A 21,736-nucleotide genomic window follows, 5' to 3' on the forward strand; every position below is an offset into this window, starting at 1 on the left:
TTATGATCAAGCACATTGTTTTTATTTTCCCCTGGTTCATGTGACAATTCTGTCCTCTGGTAAAAGCAGAAAGAATGGAATATAAACAGCGTATTCACTGTGAATGTGCACTTAATGTATTAGAAAATCAGTTCCTGTCAATAACATTTACTCATTTTTAAAAGAAATGATTCTGACCAATACATAAAGTTCAAACCAATGCATACTTGGTAAAACATTTGAAAATACTCAATGACCTTCATTAAGAAGAAGAAGAAGAAAAAAAATGAATAATTTCTTGTATAAGGGGGTTACATTCATTTCTCTGATAAATATATTTCTTCACTAATGTATAGAAATGTCTGCATGAGATGAGTGTCATACGGGACAGCTAAATTAGCAGGGTTCTTTTCATCAGGCCTCTGATAGTTAATAGCATCAACTACCATCACTGGTCTGATTCTTCAACACGCTACTGCTTTTGAAATGTACAAAGTGCAATGACAACATAAATATATAAGGATAAATCTCATGAATGGATCGTATTTCAAAATCTAAAGAAAAAAGAAATTATGTTTTGCATACATTGAGCTACGATTGTACCATAAAGATGCTTTGCATTAAGCATTTCTCCTTCAAATGTATTGTTTATAATATAATTATATATTTAAATATTGAATTTAAAAATTAAAAACCATCATCTACAATGCAGAATAAACATGCATTCTATGCAAAAGATAATTTCATTTATGGTTGAAATGTTTTCATGAGATTCACATACAATTCTTGCTGTATATTTATGTGTAAAAACAAAGCCCATGTCATCCTACAGCTCTATGAGGGCATTGATGATGTGTTCACAGTGTAACAACAAGCAAGAAATAGCATATTGATCTGTTGAGATTGAATTAACTTGATTTCACTGTATTAAACAGTTTGATCATATAATCATACAACGTCTCTAAAAGTGCATTAAGCACAGAAGTAACCCCACACCAGGACACTGGCTTATTTGTTTTTCACCATCTCTTTGTATAGAAAGCGTATGACGATAATTATGAATGATTTGGCCCCACCTCCAAACAGTTGCTACAGAAGAAGAGTGCTTTCATTATGTTATGGTGCAGAAATAATATTTGATGATAAGAAATGGAGCTTATTTCATTACGATGCTGTGAACACAACAGCACTGAGGAAAATCGTGCAACAGTCCAGTCAGTTTGGTCTGAGAATTGAGTTTGTCCATGACCTTCATTTGCTCAAGTAAGTCTCATAAGTGGTCGGTTTTTTTGTTGTGTAAACAAGCAGCAGTTCCTGCTGTCAAGGCTTCATTTGATTTTTTTCCATTGAAAATAAAATGAACTACAGGCTTCGTGAGCGCTTTTATTTGGCTGTATTCAAATATAGAGGGTGAGCGAGAGAGTGAGTATGGAAATCTCCCTTGTAGCCACCATTAACTAGTGGCCACCTGACATCACTCCGAATCCTCTCCCGCAGTCGCCGCATCCAGAGCGGCCAAGGCCTCTGCCACCATTGAGTCTGTGACGCTCACACAATCCATCTCTTGCTCTCCTCTCTTGATCGAGGCCTCTTCCTTTTCTCTGTCCTCTTTCATGAGCTTTGTGTCTGCTGAGGAGAGGCTCGTACTGCTGGTGTGCATGTCGACAGATAGCACACTCTCCTCATCGGCTGTGTCCAGAGTACTGGCTAGCCTGCTCTTCCTGTCCTCGTCTTCATCTTCCTGTCCATAGGGGTATCCATCAGATCCCTCTGTCCCATCTGTTATGCCTCCGCCGCCCAGCCCAGAGTCTCGGAATCTGTCCTCTCGCTTGCCCGGTTCTGTTCCCAACAACGACTCGTTCTGTATGGGCGGATTGGCGCATAAGGTTGTCGTCCCCTTGTCCTCGGGCTGGAGGATGTAAAGACTTGGGTCACCCTCTGTTGGGCTCGATCGGATCTGCTCGTCTGGAATGTTAGCATGGAGCCGGTTGATGTGGTTGTTGTCGATGTCAAGTTTGGTCGGGCTGGGATGGGTGCTGTATGCTAGGTTGTGGAAGCCCTGCTTCTTGGGAATGTGGTCTGCCTCCTCTGGGAATCGATGAGATTGATAAAGAGAGCTGCTGGTGGGGTCCCGCTTCCGACCAGGAACTTCTACAGGGACTGAGGGGTCATAAATGTAACTGTAACAGAGAGGCAGTAGAGAAGAGAGTTTAATGAAATGTACTTTTGATGTTGCAAATAATCATTATAACCCAATTAAGATTCAAATAAAGTCAAATAACAGTGAAGCAGAACTAGTGGTTGACCAATACATTTGAATTTTTTAATGAACACATCTACTGATAAGAAGAGGACTTTTATTTTAACAGCGCTAAGAAAGTGTCAGGAGCTCCCATTCTTCATTAGTAAGCTGTAAACGAACAACACTATGATTGCATGACCTCAATGTCACCAAGCTAAGCTTTTGAAAACTGAAAACTTTAAAATCTATAAGTTGGAAATTTTGAGTTAGAATAGTTTGCTAGAGTACAATTATAAACACTGCAAGGCATTAATAGCAGAATATAGTGCTTGAGTAGATAAGATTTCCTGCTGGGGACGATGGCAACGTCTGTAGTCCTGTTAAGCCATTTGTTAGCAACCAGCTTTTTCAAGAACCAAAAGCTTTAAAAAGTAGGGTTTTACTTATGTATTTTATGATGTACACTTTTTGTTTGTATGTTTTTCTCAGTTAGTTTGACACATTTCTCCAAATTTAAGTCACAAAACAGTTAACACAGTCATCTGATCACTTTCTAATTGTCCTAAACAGATTGTAAGTTTTCATTAATTTCATACAAATTACAAATCATGTGCATAATTTTGTCAAAACACTGCACAAAATTCTCAAATGTTTTCGCAATAGTTCACACAGCCAAAACGTTTATATGTGTAGATAATTGTAACTTTGCGTATTAGTTTTACACAAAAATGTACCTTTTTTTTTTCAAAATTCTGAGTTGTACTTGGTATGTTTTCAATTAGCCCCAAATTAATATCTGCTGAGTGAGTGATGCAGACAACAAAGGAAATGCTAATGTCCTAATTGTTTACACATTTATCTCAATTACAATAATTGTAAAAGGGGAAATGGAAAAAGACGAAACAAGAATGAGAAGGGAAAAGAGAGAAGTGTAAATAAAGGTGTGCATTGAGAATCATATTTTTCGAATAAAGCCAGGGTAACATTCATTTTACATACAGCACACTTTAATATGACAGAGGGCAAATGCAAAAAGTGCATCATAATTTGAAATCACGAGTTTAAAGTTTAAAGCATTCAATTCACGATGACCAACTGTCACACAAAGATCACGCGATCATGCTGGACAAAAATGCACACTTCACAAGATCTCACGGCTGGGTTGAACTAAGTTTGCAAGGTTTATTAAATTAAATGTTCATTAGCTATTCAAAGATTTGTTTAAATGATATAAATGCATTTTCTGCTTAATGCTGACGACAAATGAGAAAGTATTATAATGTTTGCCATTCTATTACTAATAATATAAAATCAATCGTATTAATACCTCTTGTATACATACATTTTTTTGTTTAACCGTTCTATCTGATTATTAGACAGACTTATATCCGTTTTAGGCAGAACTGTTAATGATGACGGCGAACAAGAGGGAGAGTGTGAGCTCAGCTGTGTGCTCTCAGGCGCTGCCGTTTTCAGCACCATCAAAATAAAAGTACCGCCTCGAACACATCGGCCAAGCAGAAAAACGTATCGCCTGATATTAAAAAATTCCAAATATCGGCCGATATCCATATTATATCCATACTATTACACTCTGGAAAATTTCAGGCATCTCTATGCCTAATGCTGAGCTGTATGTTGATGAAGCTGGCTTCAATATCAACAAAAAAGAAGAGAATAGAATCAGATTGGCCATCATGACACAGTCAATTTCCCTGGACAACAAGGAGGCAACAACACAATGTGCGTCACAATTTCAACCACTGGATGCCTTGAGCCTATACAACACTAAAAGGCCCCTACAATGTCTTCAAGCATTGAAAGAGCCCTAGGGAAATGTTGAGGCAGAAGCTTGTCATGTGTGGATTCAACATTCATTCTGTGTATTTTCCCACAATGCATGACTTGTGAGAAATGATCGGTCAGTTAATTCAGTGATTTCGGTACATTTATTATTTATATATTTTTAATTCTAATATATAAAATAATTTTTGTAGGAAACTCATTGATAGACAACTTATTAAAGGGATAATCCAAAATATCTTAAATTGTGTTCCGAAGACGAACGGAGCTTTTACGAGTTTGGGGGTAAGTGATTAATGACAAAATTTCCATTTTGGGGTGGAGTAACCCTTTAAAGAATGTCATGATAAACATTTTAATGTCTGCATGTAGAGTTGAATATGTTATCAAATGAACAGAAAACACACTTTTAGTTTTGATGTTAGTATCTATTTTTAATAAATGCATTACTCTAAAATGCAGCGCTTCGTTGTGTAGTAAAACTGAAATGTTTGGCCAACATAGAGTGTTTACTGTGCTGTGTTATTGCTATGAAAGCAGAAATGTGTCAACTCGATTGAGAAAAGCTGTAAGGCTCTTTCCTGCAGCACTCTATTAAGCACATCTGAAGCAGCTAATAAAGACTTTCAGGATCACTAGAAACTTTAAGACAGGTATGCTGCTGCAGGTTGGAGCTAACAGGAAGGTGGTTCTCCAGAATGGACATCCCTGTATTATATTCAGATTGTAAATTCACTTCCTCAAACATTGTTTTCTGACTATGAAATAATCAGAAATCCACATTTCTGCAGAAGGGCAACATTATTTAAAAAATGTACATTATTTTGAATAATTTGAGTTTTTCCATCTCAGCCTATTTTTGCTGCATAATTGACTTTAGAATCAGTCACCCCTAAATAACAACAAAACGTATATCTAATATGTATATAATATATTTGTATAATATATGTATGATAATTTGGAATAAAATAACAATATTTAAAAGCAGGTAGACAAACAAACCTAATTGTTACCAAATTATCTGGCCTCCGATCTTGACCATCATTGCTAATCTTCAAAAAACTATCATATATCAGTTCATTCAGGTTGTCATTTTCATCATAATATACAAAATGCTGTTCCTCTTTAGGGTTATACTGCAACCTGATATGTGCAGGACATTTGAATACACTCATAATTTACATAGCCCAGGCAAAGAGCCTTACTGACGAAAGCACAACCAGTGTAGCGAAACAATATGGGAAAAATAACAAACAGGTGTATGAGTGATAACATCACATTGTGTCCTCATTCCTCTTTTAGGGGTTTGTTTTTTTTCTACTTATTACATAACAAAATATTTACATTTCTGGATTTACACTAAATTATACAACAAACAGGTATTAAATAGGAAAGTATAAAACCAACATAAGAATAAGAATCTCAACTTGTGTGTGTGTGTGTGTGTGTGTGTGTGTATGTGTGTGTGCCAAGTGATCCTGGTGTATTTGTGTCAGACACCTCCTGCTGAGATCCTTCTGCTTTTCACTCCCCTTGTCTGCCGAAAATCCACATGGAAAGAGAGGCATGTAACTGAGCCAACCTTAGGTGTTCGTGTTTTCATCTGTCTGAACATTGTGAGTCTTCTCTGTCATATTCCAAACATTTATTGTATTTCGTTTTAGTGTATTACATGAGACGATTTTCATTATACAGTTTCATTATAAATTATCTATGTTTAAGCACCTCGTTTCAAAATCCATTTCAGTTTAACAGTTTCAGGGTGGATAAAGTGGAATATTCCACTTTACCTGGCGGGAAGATAATTTTTACCCTTAGTAAACATTACCCCCATTAAAACAACACACAATGTCTAGCAATGCAAGGCATTTTTACCTTGTAAGAGACGCGACAGAGTAGAATGCTAATGTTTATCAGCCGCAGGATTTGACCTAATCCAAAAAAAGCCTGGGAACTCGCTTTCTATTCACCCTAAACAGTTTCCCAGATTATATACTGTTCCCGGGGGAGGTTTGAAAATGTGTATCTTTTCAGATAATACAGCATACAACCCTTTGCACAATGTAAAAAAAAAAATGACATCAAGGGTTTCTATTTCTGCTGCTGGAGGGCCACCTTTCTATAGATATTTACCATATTTCTTGTGATTGTGAAGACTTTGATTATCTGGTTCAGGTGTGTTTGATTAGGGTTACAGCTAAACTCTGCAGGATTTTTTTTTTTGGCCCTGAAGGAGCACAAGATTGGACACACTTGAAATAAGTAAAAAAGGAGCCTATCTTACTAAACACTTCGATTTATATACTTTTTCCTCTTTGACTGTGCATATATATCAAGTTAAAATGTGTGGGTGTTGTTCAACAGATTTGACACAAAGCCAGTCAGACTACACACTAGTAATGTTAAATGCCAAAAGAAAGCATGTATTTGTAGTTTGTGCATGAGGCAAATCTTGCAGCTCAAACTAAGCCCAGAAATGTGACATTCTGAGCAATTAAAGGGCGGTTTGAGAGTGTGAATATCTGTGTATATTTACCGTGAAATAAACTCCCTGCATCAAAACAACCCACATAATGTTAAAGAGAAAGATCCTAAAACAAAATGTCTATTGACAGAGAACAGAGCAGTGCTGGCAGACTGAACCCCAGTTTCAACCAAAAAAACTGATCCCAGGTCAGCTTTAGAGAGACTAAAGTCTGACTGAGCTGTTAAACAACAGCAGTGATGTGAGAAATATCTAGGATCTTCAGGATAGATTTACTTGGGAATAAAGAATCTCTAGTATTTATACCTTCAGTCTTACCTTTTTAACATCCTACAGCAACTGCAACCCATCTGGACAGTTGTGTAGAAAACCTGTGGAAAGACAAAGCAGGTTTAGTGTGTGCTTGTGTGTGTACATATAATTGAATAAAGTGAATTAGAGATATCACGTAGACTATTGTGTGGATTGAAATACGCAAGTTACATTTATTAAAAAGGTATCTGAAGAATCCAGAGCTGAATCAGTGCTTAGGAGAGTGAACATGCTTTCAACAAAGGGCTATTCAGTAAATGTGCTAATTCTTCACCTCAGCTGTTAGAACATGAGGACGTGATCACGGTTATGTCTGTGTAAATAGACCTGCTGACACAGGAACTCAGAAACTCAAAGAATATGATAAAACCAGTGTGCCAACAATTGTGAACCACTGCAGACCATCTTTACAAGTGGATACAGCTTGTGCACATCAACATCAACCAAATTAACCAAAACTTGGGTTGGCTTCAAATCGCCTTCAAGAATACATACCTTTTTTTTTTTTACCTCACCCATCAAAGACAGCACACTCAGTGTCAGATTCTGTTGATATGTTTACACAGACACAGGTATGATCTTTCAGAAGAACTATATCAATATCTGGCACTCCATAAGGACATTTTATTTGGTTTCATATTGACGTGGCATATGGCGTAAACTTGACATATGAAATTGTCAGGTATGTGGCTTCAGGACACAAGGACAGTCACATGTGTTCGTGACATTCTGGATTACTTCTCACAGTGGCAGGTCAAATAAAATGTTATTAATACATGCTCATTTTGTGAAAAGCAAAGATGTATTGACCTTTCCGCGGCCTGTCGTGCCATTTCAGGCTTTGGCATTTCTTGCGTTTTTTTATGCGCAAGTAGCCTTGTAAATAATTGATAGCTCAGTCTGGGAAAAGATCCGTCTAATAGGACAAAGACACTCCCAGACTCGCTCTCTTTCTCCTGAGACAGAAAGCATCACGGAAAACAGTCACCTCACGTGTCCCAATGTGTTAGAGACCAATAATGCGGGAGAATCCAACACAATTACATTGTGAAAATCATTTACATCAGTGTAATTAGATTTTTATAATTTGATGTGCTTTTGTCATTTTATTAGTTTATGCTTTTTAATATTTTTATGTAGCTTGAATATAGTTTTATTTCCATTTTCTGACTATGACATCAGAATCCGGAAGAGTGATTAGCCGCAGGTTCCTTAGAGATTTTCTTATGGGGTTTTATAATGTTTTTTATTTATTATTTTATCTTTTTATTTATGAGTAAAATAAAGCCTGTGGTAAACATAATTTGATGATACGTTTACATTTTGTTCTACAGTGTAAACTGCACACACTCACAGCCCAAACATTCTTATCTAGTTACTTATTTAAAACATACGTTTTCAAAAATGAACATAATTGCATCAAAATATTTGTTTTGGTTATGGTTGTGTGTAATTTACATTGTAGAACATTTACCACAGGCTTTATTTTACTAATAATAATAATAAAAAAAAAAACATTATAAAACCCCATTGGAAAATCTCAAAGGAACCAGCGGCGAATTACTCTTCTGGGTTCTGACATCACAGCTCCCTTACTCTATTTCAGTACTTACTGCAAAATTGTTTCAATTAGTTGGCAGGGCAACATTTCTCATTTCCTTTTAGTTATTTTTAATGTATTTTTTTTTATTATTTCAGTTAGCAGTGTTTTGTAATACTTTTAATTTATTTAACAGCACTTATTTACACAACATTTCCATTCAATTACCGTATTTTTCGGACAATAAGTCGTACCTGAGTATAAGTCGCATCAGTCCAAAAATACGTCACGACGAGGAAAAAAAGATATATAAGTCGCACTGGACTATAAGTCGCATTTATTCATAGACAGTCAAAGAAATGGACACAGCGACCCCATTGGATTCAACGGAGACAAGTGAAGTCAATTAGAAGCACGCACTTCCTGGGGGTCGAGCGTACTGCACAGACTCAAACTGAGCTTGATGACGTAGATGTCACGTGAGCAACCTGTAAATCTTCTAATCGCTGTGCCAAGAGAAATGTGAATCACCCACCGAATCTTCCAGAGAAGGCGAGCGTGAACAGGAATAATTTTGGTAAGTATTCTGATTAATTATCTCCCTTGACTTCATGCCTCCATGTCCCCCCGATTGCTTCATAGACAGTAAAAGATTGCCTGCGAGCTTCTCCTCCTGTCCATACGGTGATTTCTCTACTGTGCGACAGAGAGTCAGAGGTTTTGATGCAATCGTTAGCCTATTTTTTACAAAAACTGCTTCTACGGGACCATAACGTCAGATATAAGGTAATGGAGCCTTTTATACATTTTTGTGTTTCTTTAGAAATAATCAATGGGCAAATGGAGTCTTTAAACGTCTCAGATGTAAAGTTATTCGCTGTCAAAGTGACGCTAAAATGAATGGGAGTCAATGGAATGCTAACAGCAGGTGGGGGTCCGCTAGCCAATGGCAAAAAATATGAAACCCTGCCCCCCTGCATTTATTTAGAACCAAGAACCAAGAGAAAACATTATCATCTATAGCCGCGAGAGGGCGCTCTATGTTTTCAGTGTAGACTACAGGAGCACTGAGCAGCATAGCACCCTCTCGCGGCTGTAGACGATAATGTTTTCTCTTGGTTCATTTCTCTCGGTTAATGTCAAATAAATTTTGATAAATAAGTCGCACCAGACTATAAGTCACAGGACCAGCCAAACTATGAAAAAAAACTGCGACATAGTCCGGAAAATACGGTATGTCACATTTAAGGGTAAAAGCAATAATCTGTACCAGAATCGAATGCAATTAAATGTCATATATTTTATTATTAAGGAAGCAAGAATCACCTATGTAATTCACTCGTGGCATCACATGTGCTTGAAACTAAGACAAATAAAAGAAAATTTAACAGGTATATCAAGTTAGGCAATATTTGTTATACAGGATTACTGGCAAGCAAGTCACTGTGACGGAAAGGCAAATGGTTTAACGAGTGGAAAAATTCAAAACACACTGCACGTAGACAAAACATCAACATGCAACACTCTTCACTGTGAACAGAGTGGTTGTTTCTTTGTGTATATATGATGTCTGTATGTGAAAGGAATCAAGATTTGTCTTATTTGAGTAAAATAAAACATATGCCTTCTGTTGTTTTGATGTGACATTAATTCAATTTTAAATGCAATGTAATTATATTTACTATATTACAAAACTGCTCTATATACAACATTTGGAATATGTTTATACAAAAACTATCCTAAAACTACACACGCTAACTTCACATCTTTCAGGCCATTGCCATGGACACAAGAAACTGGATGGAGTATTGCTAGGTGATTAGCAGCCAGATGTGGTACGCAGCAGACACCTGTTTGACAGCAGGAGCATGACACGGGCACCTGGCAACCTCTGTCAGCTGCTAGAGATTATTGCGTTTTACAACAGTGCACACAGTCTTCCTTTCCATAAATACAATGACAAATCAGTTTCTTGTGTAGTTCATCTATAATGTGACAACACAATTATTATAAGAATAAAATCAATCGTATTTACTTCATAGTAAGAAAAACAGTTTACTTTAACGAACTACATATTCCCAATGTTGCAGCTGGAATTCTTTAAAGGCTTACATTCTTCATTTTCAGGAATTTCTATTGGTTTGATTCTCTGAAGTCACTGATTCTCTGATGAACACATCCGGGCACTTTCATGCGTCCTCTGCACTTGTGTTCTTGAGTATTGGAATTGAACCTGGGCAGGTGTGGATAATGTAGTACAAGATCTTGTCAGAGACTTAAAAATGCATATTGAGAAAACAGCCATTTTGCATGTCTCTTTTGTCTAACGCTCTTTTTTGGCTGCCTTCATATTCTATTGTAATTATCGTGAATACAAGTTTCCTAGTTAGAAGCTGGATATGAATGGTCTCTCTAATTGTATTTGCAACTGATATAGTTTTGATACCTGAATTTCTAAATTGGGCGAGCCATAAACTTTAAATATGGTGGAGGATAGAAACATAGCAGTAGTTTAATTAGTTTTTCTCACAAGATCTACATTGCTTTCTCCTGCCATTACAGTCATGTATATTTACGTATATAAATAACCATATATTGTGTAGTATGTGTTGAACACAGTGAAAATAGCATTTATTTGATCAAAAATTTAGGAATCGTCAGCCAGCTGAATTTCTTAGCACTGTGAATGTTTATGTGGTTACCAAATAATGGGACGATACATTTTATTCAAAACCTGTTGGTTATTGACTAATTATCTTCCAATATATACCTTTTAGCTTTAATAAGATTTCCCCAAGAAACAGGAAATAATGAACAGGCCATCCACCATGATTTCTGTTCTTTCCGACAACAAAGCACTTGAACACGACAAACTCGTAATTACAACTAAAGAAGTGGAAAGTAGGATGTTTCCATAAGCACATGAAGGCATCATTAGAGTCTCTACTAATCAACTGATGACCTGAATCAATTGTGTTTAAATTAGGAGACATGCAAAATGTGCACAGGGCTACAGGAACATTGAGAACCACTGATTTAAACACTTAAATCCCAGACTAAATGACTGGAGAAGTCTGCCAAATACTGTATCACTAGACAGAAATCTGTGGTTTATTTTAAAATTGTAGCAATGTGACTAGAGAAAACAGAAAAAGGGAAAACTTCAACACCCATATAATGCACTTGTGATTTGCCATTGCCCCTCTTTCAATCCAATGGTCCATGGGTGGGAATACAAAGATGCATACCATGATCTGTAATTTTTATCAAAAACTATAACTGTAAAACATTTGCAGGATGGCACAAAATAGTGTATTTTGCACAAACCGCTATACTTCTACTGACAAATACATATATATATATCTGGGTGCAGGCAAAATCATTTTACATAATACTGTACATTTGTAACAATACAAAGCTGATTCATGCCAAACCTATTCTTTTAAATCCATCAAGAATTCCATGCTCTTTATGAAACACATTACAGTATTTATTGAACAGTCTCAATGAAGAAGACCAGAAGATCAACAGATTGCAGAAATATTTGATACGAAGTTAAGATGAATGGAATATCCAGGACTCTATATCCAAAAGAATTGAAATGTTCCATTTGGAGAAAGGTGATTCCTGAAGAGATTACTGGAGATTGTGGGCTGAAACCGAGGCAGATTGAGATCTGAGCTATCCTATATACCACTGGCAGACATTTCGCCATTGGAATAAATTGGAGAAGGGAATTTCTCATCACTGTAGAATGTGTGCCCTCCAGCACTGCTTTCTGGCCTGCGCTTTGAAAGTGACGGATGCTTAATCTCCTGCAACAAAATGAGGGGGCTTTTCCATTCCTCAGCCCTTAACCTACTCAAGACACACAAACAGGTAGGAATCCACACATACTTTGATAGCATTAAATCACAGACTTACGTATTTAAGCTCAAAGGCAGATATACAGTATTACTGATCGACACATACATTTTTTAGAAGGTGCTTTGCTCTGAGCATTACTCAAATGTTTAAATCCATTCAACTGGTTCAGTGTGTGCCAACACAAACCTACACACATGCACTGGCCTTCCACAGCCAAGATAAACAAACGCACAAGCCACTAACAGTTCATTTCCTTTCAATTTGTTGAGAACAAAGTCAAACAATCTGCCAGATAGACCAGTGTCAAGAGATAATTAGAGCTATCAATGACCAGCTGATTTCACTTAGGCCTACACACTGCTCTAACACACTGAAATCTTCTCACAAACACCTGTAAGATGCTGCCGCTTTCCTGATTTTTATTTTCTTTTATTATTATTACTGCTTGAACCAGCATATAATCGGATGTTTAACCTTTTCACAATCTGACTAATTTAAATTGTCTACTGAAAATATGTACATAGACGCATCACTCAAGAATTCTCACATTTTTTCAATTTGTCTAAAAGTCATAAACATTTTCCCCACACATAGTAGTATTATATTTTGTTTAATGGTATTCTATAGTGGAAATCATTATTGGAATAAAATGACCAACTCCTTTGTCTTTCTAAGGCTAATTTCATTGCTACAATTTTATAAATTCTACATAAACAAAATAAAATAACATTTGCATATTTGTTTGCACAATTTGACAGCTTGATAGGAAATTATGCATGACTGATTTTTTTTATATTAATCCAATTTTATATTTCACTGACACTGTAGACTCCTTGATAACCAAGTACACCAACTTTTGACAAAGCATTATTGGGGTAATGGTCGATCCTGATGGAAATTAGAGTCAAGAGTAATAATGTATATAAAAAATGAAAAACACTTTATTTTAAGGAGCAATTCTTACTATTAAATACATGCATATTACTAGCATATTGGCTGTTTAATAGTATTTATAAATAACATATTATTGCTTTATTCTGAAAGCCCATATTTAATCATTGTAACAGTTTAGTTTAGTGACCAATTCTCACTATTAACTAGTTGCTAATTAGCATTCCTATTATCAACATATTGGCTGTTTATTAAAGCACATTCTGCATGACCACATGCTACCTCCCTACCCTATTCCACCTACCTAACTAAATATTAATTATCAGCAAATTAAGAGTTTATTGAGGCAAAATTCATAGTTAAAGGTTTGTTAATAGCGAGAACTGGACCTTGAAATGTGACCCTTATTACTTCAACTTAACAACTACCTAAGAGTTTGAGGCAAATGTTGTAGTGTGACCAAAATAATAGATCATTTTCTATAATATACTATAAACTATAAATCATTTTCATTCAATAATTTCACTTATTATTTCACTTCATTTAGATCATCACAGTTTTAAACATTGTGTACACAATATGCAATAGTTAATATTTGTGTGTGTGTGTATATGTCATGTTTTTTTATTGTTGTTTTTATTGTGTTTATATATATATATATATATATATATATATATGTATATTATTTATGTTATATAATTTATATAATTCTTAACGTTATATAATTCATTTAATTCTTTAGTTTATATAATTTATATAATTCTTACATTAAATGCACAAAGCAAATAGGTAAATTGTGGATATATTTAATGTACCAGTGTACAGGACGCTGATCTCTGTTGTGGCAGCAAGTCAGTTATGTTTATTAGTCTAAAATCCTGGTTTATGTTATGAGTCAAAACATTACACAACCCTCTATATCTAAAAACAGGAAAGAACTGAACTTATACTTCCACAAATCAAAACCACACACAGTTCTGGGTCATTTACAAGGACTTAAATTTAGATATACTCCTCTGGGGTAATGGCTTACTCGTAAACACTATTTTTTACATTAATGATAGTGTCAATGTTTCACAAAGTGCATAGAGTAATACACAAATAGAAAACAGAAATAGAGAGAAAGAGAGAGAGAGAGAGAGAGAGAGAGAGAGAGAGAGAGAGAGAGAGAGAGAGAGAGAGAGAGAGATGGTAAAGGATATTAGGTTATCTACCAGTATACTGTGTGTGTGTGTGTGTGTGTGTATAGTGGATGATGTGTAGATCTTGTACGGGTGGAGGGTTACTACACAGAGGGATCATATTCGTGAAGGTGTGGTTTAAACGTCAGAAAGAAAAGTCAGAAAACTGGTTTAGAATTTCTCTTGCTCTCAGCATGCATTATGCTCCCTTTTCATTTTTATTTATGCCATATGGAAACAGCCAGATGGCATGAAATTGACAAGGGTCATTAACATGAAGAAACATGAAAAATCCATCACAAGTCTGGAAACTTAAAACTGCGATTTCAGTTAATATTTCCCTGTCTTTATCTTTATTTAAATAGTTGGAAAAAAAGAGTATCTAAATGGCAAACTCCATTTCTCCATATTATACCAGGTAAACATCATATCTTTGTGTAAAATATAAATGCATTCAAAGCTCCTTTTAAATATGGCTTGAAATGTGGCCAAATATGGGCGTGTTGCCCTGGACACTGTTGCCATGGCCTCATTACCAGAAGACCAGTGCGTACAGCATCAGACCTCTTGAGAATGCCCATATCATGACTTAATACAGCGCTAAATATACAAAACAAGGATCCACTTTACATCCTGTGTGAGGCACTTCCAAACACTCACTGCCAGTTATTATCCAGCTGTTTCAGTTTATGATGTTGGTTCTTATGTGTTTGTTTATTAAAAAAAAAAAAAAAAAAAAAAAAAAAGTTTTTCTACCTTATCTGAACCCTGAAAACTACTTTTGTTGTTGGAGATTTGATGGTTGATGCATAATAAATATTATTTCTAATTTGAATTAAACAAGAAAATTTACGTTTTCACATGAAGCATTTTCTACACTGAGAGAACAATATAGATATATTTTTTTTTACATAGTACTTTGGGATTGTATTAAAGAAGAGGTTATGGTTAAGACAAGCATGTTTGTAATTGCTTGCACACTTCAAACCTGAAATTTACTATTCAACCATTAAATATATGCACTTGATGTGCACCAAAAAATGAGAACAGACTATATATATATAGCACCAAATCAGCATATTAGAATATTAGCATACTAAAATTAATGAAGGTTACCAAGAGTGTGAGTTTTTATATGTGACCCTGGACCACAAAACCCATTCTTAAGTGTCAAATTTTCATCTGAAAGCTGAATAAATAAGCTTTCAATTGATGTATGGTTTATTAGGATCGGACAATATTTGGACGAGATACAACTATTTGAATATCTGGAATCTGAGGGTGCAAAAAATTAATATTGAGAAAATCACCTTTAAAGTTATCCAAATGAATTCTTAGCAATACACATTTCTAATCAAAAATTGAGTTTTGATATATTTACGGTAGGAAATTTACAAAATATCTTCATGAAACATGATCTTTCATTCAAGGGGTCATATGTTGCTTTTTTAAAGATCATTATTTTGTGTTTTTGGTGTAACAGAATATGTTGACATACTTTAATGTCCAAAAAACATTATTTTTCAAATACTGTACATCATTGTAGGTCCTCTATGGCCCGCCTCTCTCAAACATGTAGTTTTCTACAAAGTCCCCCCTTCCGACAATCGCAGTCTGCTCTGATTGACCAACTGACTCACCACAAGCACTTACCAGAAATGTAATGCCCCTTTCCATAATCACGAGCTTCAACTTTCAAAGTAAATGTAATAATGTACTTTGTTTTACCATCAGTTCAAGCCTGAAAGGGGAACAGACAGAGTCGCGTGACAGACACAGTGATGAAGCTCATATGTGTTTGCTGTACACAAGCCACGGACGGTAAAGACAGCTGCCTCTGTGATGTGACCCTGTCTCTCTCTCTTTCACACACATGCGCGCGTGCACACACACAAATGATGCCCAAAACTCTGAATTTGAACAGTCAATAGCAAATACTTAAACTAATAACAAAACATACTTACAGTGGCTGATTCAGAAGTGTCAGATTGTCATAGCAAAGTCAGAATAACCTCCTCTCCTAGGTTCACAAAACAGTCGTCCATTAAATGTGTTCCTAAAGACTAGATTCCTAAGATGCATTTACTTTCGCAAGACCAAATAAAGTGCTTTTGCTTTCACCTAGATACACACAGCATCTCCCTGACATGGCTGCTTAAGCAATAACTGCGGTTACTGATAATGCCTTCTTTCTTTGCATTAACATTTGGGCAGCATTACGCAAAGATTTACACGTAGTGACATAGATATGTGGGGGCGTGTTTGAATGAGCCGTTTTAGGGCGTGTGGCAGAGTCTTAACTTTGATAAAGAAATCTCTTTTGTTTTGCAACTTCAGGGAACTTATCTATGCACAATCAGCTTGTAACACTCCAAAGAGAAAGGAAAACTTTAAATCCTGACCTTGACCCCTTTAATATCCTAATCATTTTTGGCATAAAAGTAAAATTTATAATTCCGACCCGTACAATGTTTTTTTTTTTTTTTTTTTTGGCTATTGCTAAAAATATACCCCAGCGACTTAAAACTGTTTTTGTGGTCCAGGGTCACATATGGGAACATAATATAATGTTTAAAATTATTAAAATTACACTGTGTTTTAAAGCTACAAACAGTGTTATTAAAGTGGCAATAATCTGTGAATGCTGCATCAGTACATGGACTACAAATGAAGTCTATGTAACACTAGCGATCACAATCAAGAGATCCACAGTCATAAGATCACACAAGATAGAAGAAATGTTAACACACAGGCCCTGGGATTCACAACATGTATTTTGAACTCTTATCGCTGTTAAATGTGCTGCCCTTCAAACAGAGTCATGCTTACAACAAAGTAGGAAATGGCTAATGGGAAAGAGATGGAGAGATTAAAACTCTGAATAGTAAACCATGGAAAAGGATGTTGCTTTGTACTACATAACGTCACACTGAGATGTACAATATAGGCTAGTCTGTGTACACACCAGTAGTGTAAATATCAAGGTAAAGTGCCTGAGCCTGACAGAGCACGAGGCAGAGTGGCCTTTGTGGAGCACATCAGACCACACCTTACTCAGCACAGCAGACCTTGCTCAAAAGTAAACAATGTGTCTGACTGTAAACACCTAGACAAACTACATAAACCTGCTCAGCCCCCCTCACAGCTACTGTAAACAGTAACACAAGCCTACCGAGCCCTTAGAGACTGACTACCTGACAAAGCCTAGAATTGACTTTACAACATGAAAAGTATATAAAAATAACTAAAATTACTTAGGAGCTTTAAGTTGGACGTAAAAAGTGTCCGAAATGATGCTGTTATTTAATAATTTTTTAAAAAATGTTTTTAAAGTCTCATCAAGGCTGCATTTATTAGATCGAAAATACAGTACAGTAATATTGTTTAGTATTATTACAATCTGAAGAAAATGTAATTTATTGCTATAATGGCAAGGGGGAATTTTCAGCATCCATTACTGCAGACTTCAAGGTCACATGAGCCTTTGTAAATATCCTTCATCAAATATGCTGATTTGAACATTTTCTTGGTGCTCAATAAAAAACAGCTAATTTTCAGATGTTATCAGATGAAGCATTTACTGTAAGTTACCTGACAAAACATTCCTAAAAAGATTCTTTCTAAAATTGCTAAAAGCATAACATTTTCTAATGATTTAGGCTCCTCTTTCCAGCTTTTTTTTTCTTTTCCAGAAAACACTGTGCAAAAAAGCATGTCTAGAGCTTATTCATTTTTAATTAGTTCAAACCAAACTGCCCAAGGGCAGAAAAACTACACCTTTTACAAACTACACACCTTCACCTACAGCGTAAAAGCCTGTTCCTTCCGCCATCGGTTTACAGTAAAAATAATGCCTTTAACCACATTTAAAATTATACAAATAATATCCAAACTTCAGTTCATATGAATTATGTTGTTCAACTTGTATTCCCAAAGCAAAGCAAAGATACTGGCAGAAAGAGAGATTTAAGCATTCACCTCATGTTGTTTCAAACCCATCTGAACCAAAAGAGACAATCTACAGAATGCCCTGGTTGTTGTTTTTTTCTTCTTTTTAATCATCCAACGAAAAGAAAATGGTAACTCAAAAGAGAAGAGATTTATGATTTAATAGTCACATTCAAACCAGTCACATTCATTAATCGCTCACTGAAAAGGAAGGTTTTCAGTAAATAACAACAGACATTTCAATCTGTTCTTCATACAAAGTATCACATGACTTTAGAAGACCTAAATATTTAGTCACCATGAATTCTAATTGCATGGAAAATGTTAAGTTATCTAAGTTTTTTCCATTTGTGTTCCACAGAAGGAAAATGTAATGAGGGTTTAATGTAAGGGTGAGAATATTACAGAATTTTTATTTTGAGGTGAACTACACTTTTAACAATACAAGCAAGCAGAAAAGGTATAGACCCTGTTCACTGCAACACGTCCATCTGACAAGGTAAAACCGTGTTTCTTCTGCCATTAAAATACAAGAACAAGCTTCAACTATCAGTAACCAAAATAACTAAGCTCCAGGCTATTACGTTGTTTATCTCCCTCATATTCCAGAAAAAAAATGGATGAGGATGATACAGCCAAAAGTGCCAATAAAGTAGATTTTATCTACTGTTTATTTTTTAAAGATGTATCTTCATATTGGACAAATGTTTAATCTTCCTATATCGAGTTTTGCGCAACAGGTGCGAGGAAAAACTTGAGCTCTTACATGATGAAGCGCGTTAAGAGAAAACCTTTACCTGTTACACTGATGACGAAGGTGTGGCAGTTGTTTGCCAGAGTGGCTACAATTTCACTGAGAACTCCGGCGTTCATTTATTTTCCCACTTCGTATGTCCTAATATGCTAAAAGAGAAGCGTTCTCAAGAAGCGAAGTGTCCCAAAAACTTCTTCCATGGCCAGAAGACGTCGCACGCTCATAGTAGCCGCTTCCTCCTCCTTCCTTGTGTTTATTTTCCCTCCTGTGCTACTGCTTCCGAGTAAAGGAAGGTCCCCCGTGACTCTGCTCTGCCGTGCCTCCTCCACACGTCCGTTTCAATTTCAGATGGCAGTCGAAGTAATGGCCTGTGCTCGGCACGGTAATGACAAACCATGTGACCAGGGATCAAGAAAACTCAGCGGACCGGGAAACACAGTTTAAACCATTGGCACGCAGGAAAATAATTAGCCTACAGCAGCACAAATGACCGTCATGCAGTCTAAGCAGGTGTTAGACAAGCTGGGCATGTGCATTCAAGTGCATAGTATTATTCAAGTGTGTATATATATATATATATATATATATATATATATATAAAGAATCCAGAAAGTTTTTAATATTTTTTTTTAGGGTGTGGGTTATAGAATTGGCCAAATTAGTAAACGTGTTTGTGGGTGAACAGGTTTGGTGATACTTCTGAGGGCCGAAAGTGTGTCTCAGAAATGACTTGTGTCAATATTTGAAATAGTGCTCACTATTTAAGATGCTCATAAATTAGCTAAATAATGTATTACATTACATCTAGTGATCTCAACAGGTCTGTCTGACTGAGGGTTCATTTCAGGTTTAGTAGATAGAAAGTACTCTCAGTATAACAACAGAACATAACTCACTTATAGGAGGACTTAGAAGAAGAACAAACATATATACATATGTACGTGTATCTTGGTGATCCCTTTCCTTTTTGTTAATGTTATAATGTTCTCTGGCTTAGGCTAGTAGTATATGTATTAGCTCAGAAATTATTATTTGTTCATGCGCCCACTGCTGCTACATATTACAGATTACTTATCTGAAGGAGCTGTTTTTCCATTTGTGGGAAATGTATGTTATATGTCAGTTTTTATTCAGCAGTTTTAATTTGAGTATACATAACAGTTTTGGGTGTATTGAAAATAATACATCACAGGTTTGATTATCACTCCAAATAATGTCCATGTTACCATGGTACAAATGCATAGTGAGGATGAAAACAGGACACACATATTTAATGTCTTGCATGGGTGTTGTTTATTGTTTTTGTCTGCTGCCCATTGGTCTGTTAGTCTTTTTAATGAGGTCATGATCTTTCACAAATGATCACAACTGAAAGATATCCTTTGAGTCAATGAACTGTATTGTACAATAACTTTTACAGCAATACAACATGAAAGCCTTTGGTGTACGCCGTAAGTAAATGCTCCACACCTTTTTCAAGCTTGCTGTTCAAATGTTCTTATCATGAGATAGATTTTTTAACGAGTTTGGTTCATATTCCAATTCAGTCCACACTGACTAACACTGACACTGACAATGTCTGTGAACAATTTAGAATTATTAAAAAGCTATAATTGTAAACTGTTATAGGAAGTGCAACATAATGGCCATCTGTTTGACATAATATGAAATGTGTATTTGAGAACTGCTAAGTTTGTGTCACATCCTGACCCCAATCCCGCTGAAAAGTTGTGGTGTGATGTCAATTGAGGCATTCTAATTAGTAAAAGAGTTCATTGCAATGTTAGATAATATTAATTTTTTCTTTATTTACATATTTTAGACGTCATTCATGAAGAAATTTATAACAATAAATGTTTCTTGAGCAAAAAGTCAGCATAGGAGAATGATTTCTGATCATGTGACACTGAAGCCAGGAGTAATTTAGCTTTGCCTTAACAGGAATGAATACAAAATAAAATAAATATATAAATAAAATAGATTTACATGAAGCCTTGGTGAGCCTAAGAGAATTATTATACATTTTTTTACGGACCTTTAAACTTTAGAATTTTAGCGTGTATATCAGATTTGTTTCTTTTTATTTACAACTATACAGTACATTCGCGGCACAAAATGAAGACTTAATTGCTGTAAGTTTGCACTTGTACAAGGAAACTCCTCACACCAGGAAATGTAAATCAAAAACTGGGGAATGATCAAAATAAATGTGGTATATTTAGCAGTACAAATATTGACTATTTGATGACAAATGTTCAGTTATTGCACAGTGACTTCCTAGGGAGAGATGACTAAGAGCGTCTATGCTGTGATGAGTTTATGTATAAAAAAAATAAAAAAAGGAAAAAAGGCATTGCATTTGTTTTTCCCTGATACACAATGTTGATATGCCAGTTCCATAGTCATCACAACAGGGGGCTGATTCCACTGAGGATTCAGTTTCCATAGAGACCTCACACACACCAGAATTCCTGCCCTGAGCTACTATTTGTTTACAGTGGTGTTTGTGTGTTGGTGCCTGCACTGCTGCAGACGTGTATGAAAGAATCCAGGTGTGTGCAAGCAGTAATTTAAATATTGATATGGTATAGCACCTGCCCACTGTTTGGAAAATATCTAACACCTTTGTTTGTACACTTCTACGGGGAGTAAAACTATTATCAGCCAAATCATTCAACGTCTCAGTTTCTGATTGTGCCACGTAGGGAATCCTTCTAGCAAAGCGCTCATCATG

At 35.8% G+C, this 21,736-nt stretch overlaps 1 protein-coding gene across 1 annotated transcript; it reads right to left on the minus strand.

Annotated features, from left to right (window-relative positions):
• zgc:194930 (uncharacterized protein LOC557813 homolog) lies at positions 1-19,374 on the minus strand. The gene is made up of 3 exons (XM_059535772.1): positions 19,046-19,374; positions 6,828-6,880; positions 1-2,159 (listed from the first exon to the last, which is right to left on the minus strand). The coding sequence occupies exons 2-3, from the start codon at positions 6,857-6,859 to the stop codon at positions 1,454-1,456; spliced, it is 738 nt and encodes a 245-aa protein (XP_059391755.1). The 5' UTR covers positions 6,860-6,880; positions 19,046-19,374; the 3' UTR covers positions 1-1,453.
• Between the last annotated feature and the right edge of the window lie 2,362 nt (positions 19,375-21,736).

The sequence above is a fragment of the Carassius carassius genome, chromosome 3 (assembly GCF_963082965.1).
Source record: "Carassius carassius chromosome 3, fCarCar2.1, whole genome shotgun sequence".
Taxonomy (NCBI): Eukaryota; Metazoa; Chordata; class Actinopteri; order Cypriniformes; family Cyprinidae; genus Carassius; species Carassius carassius.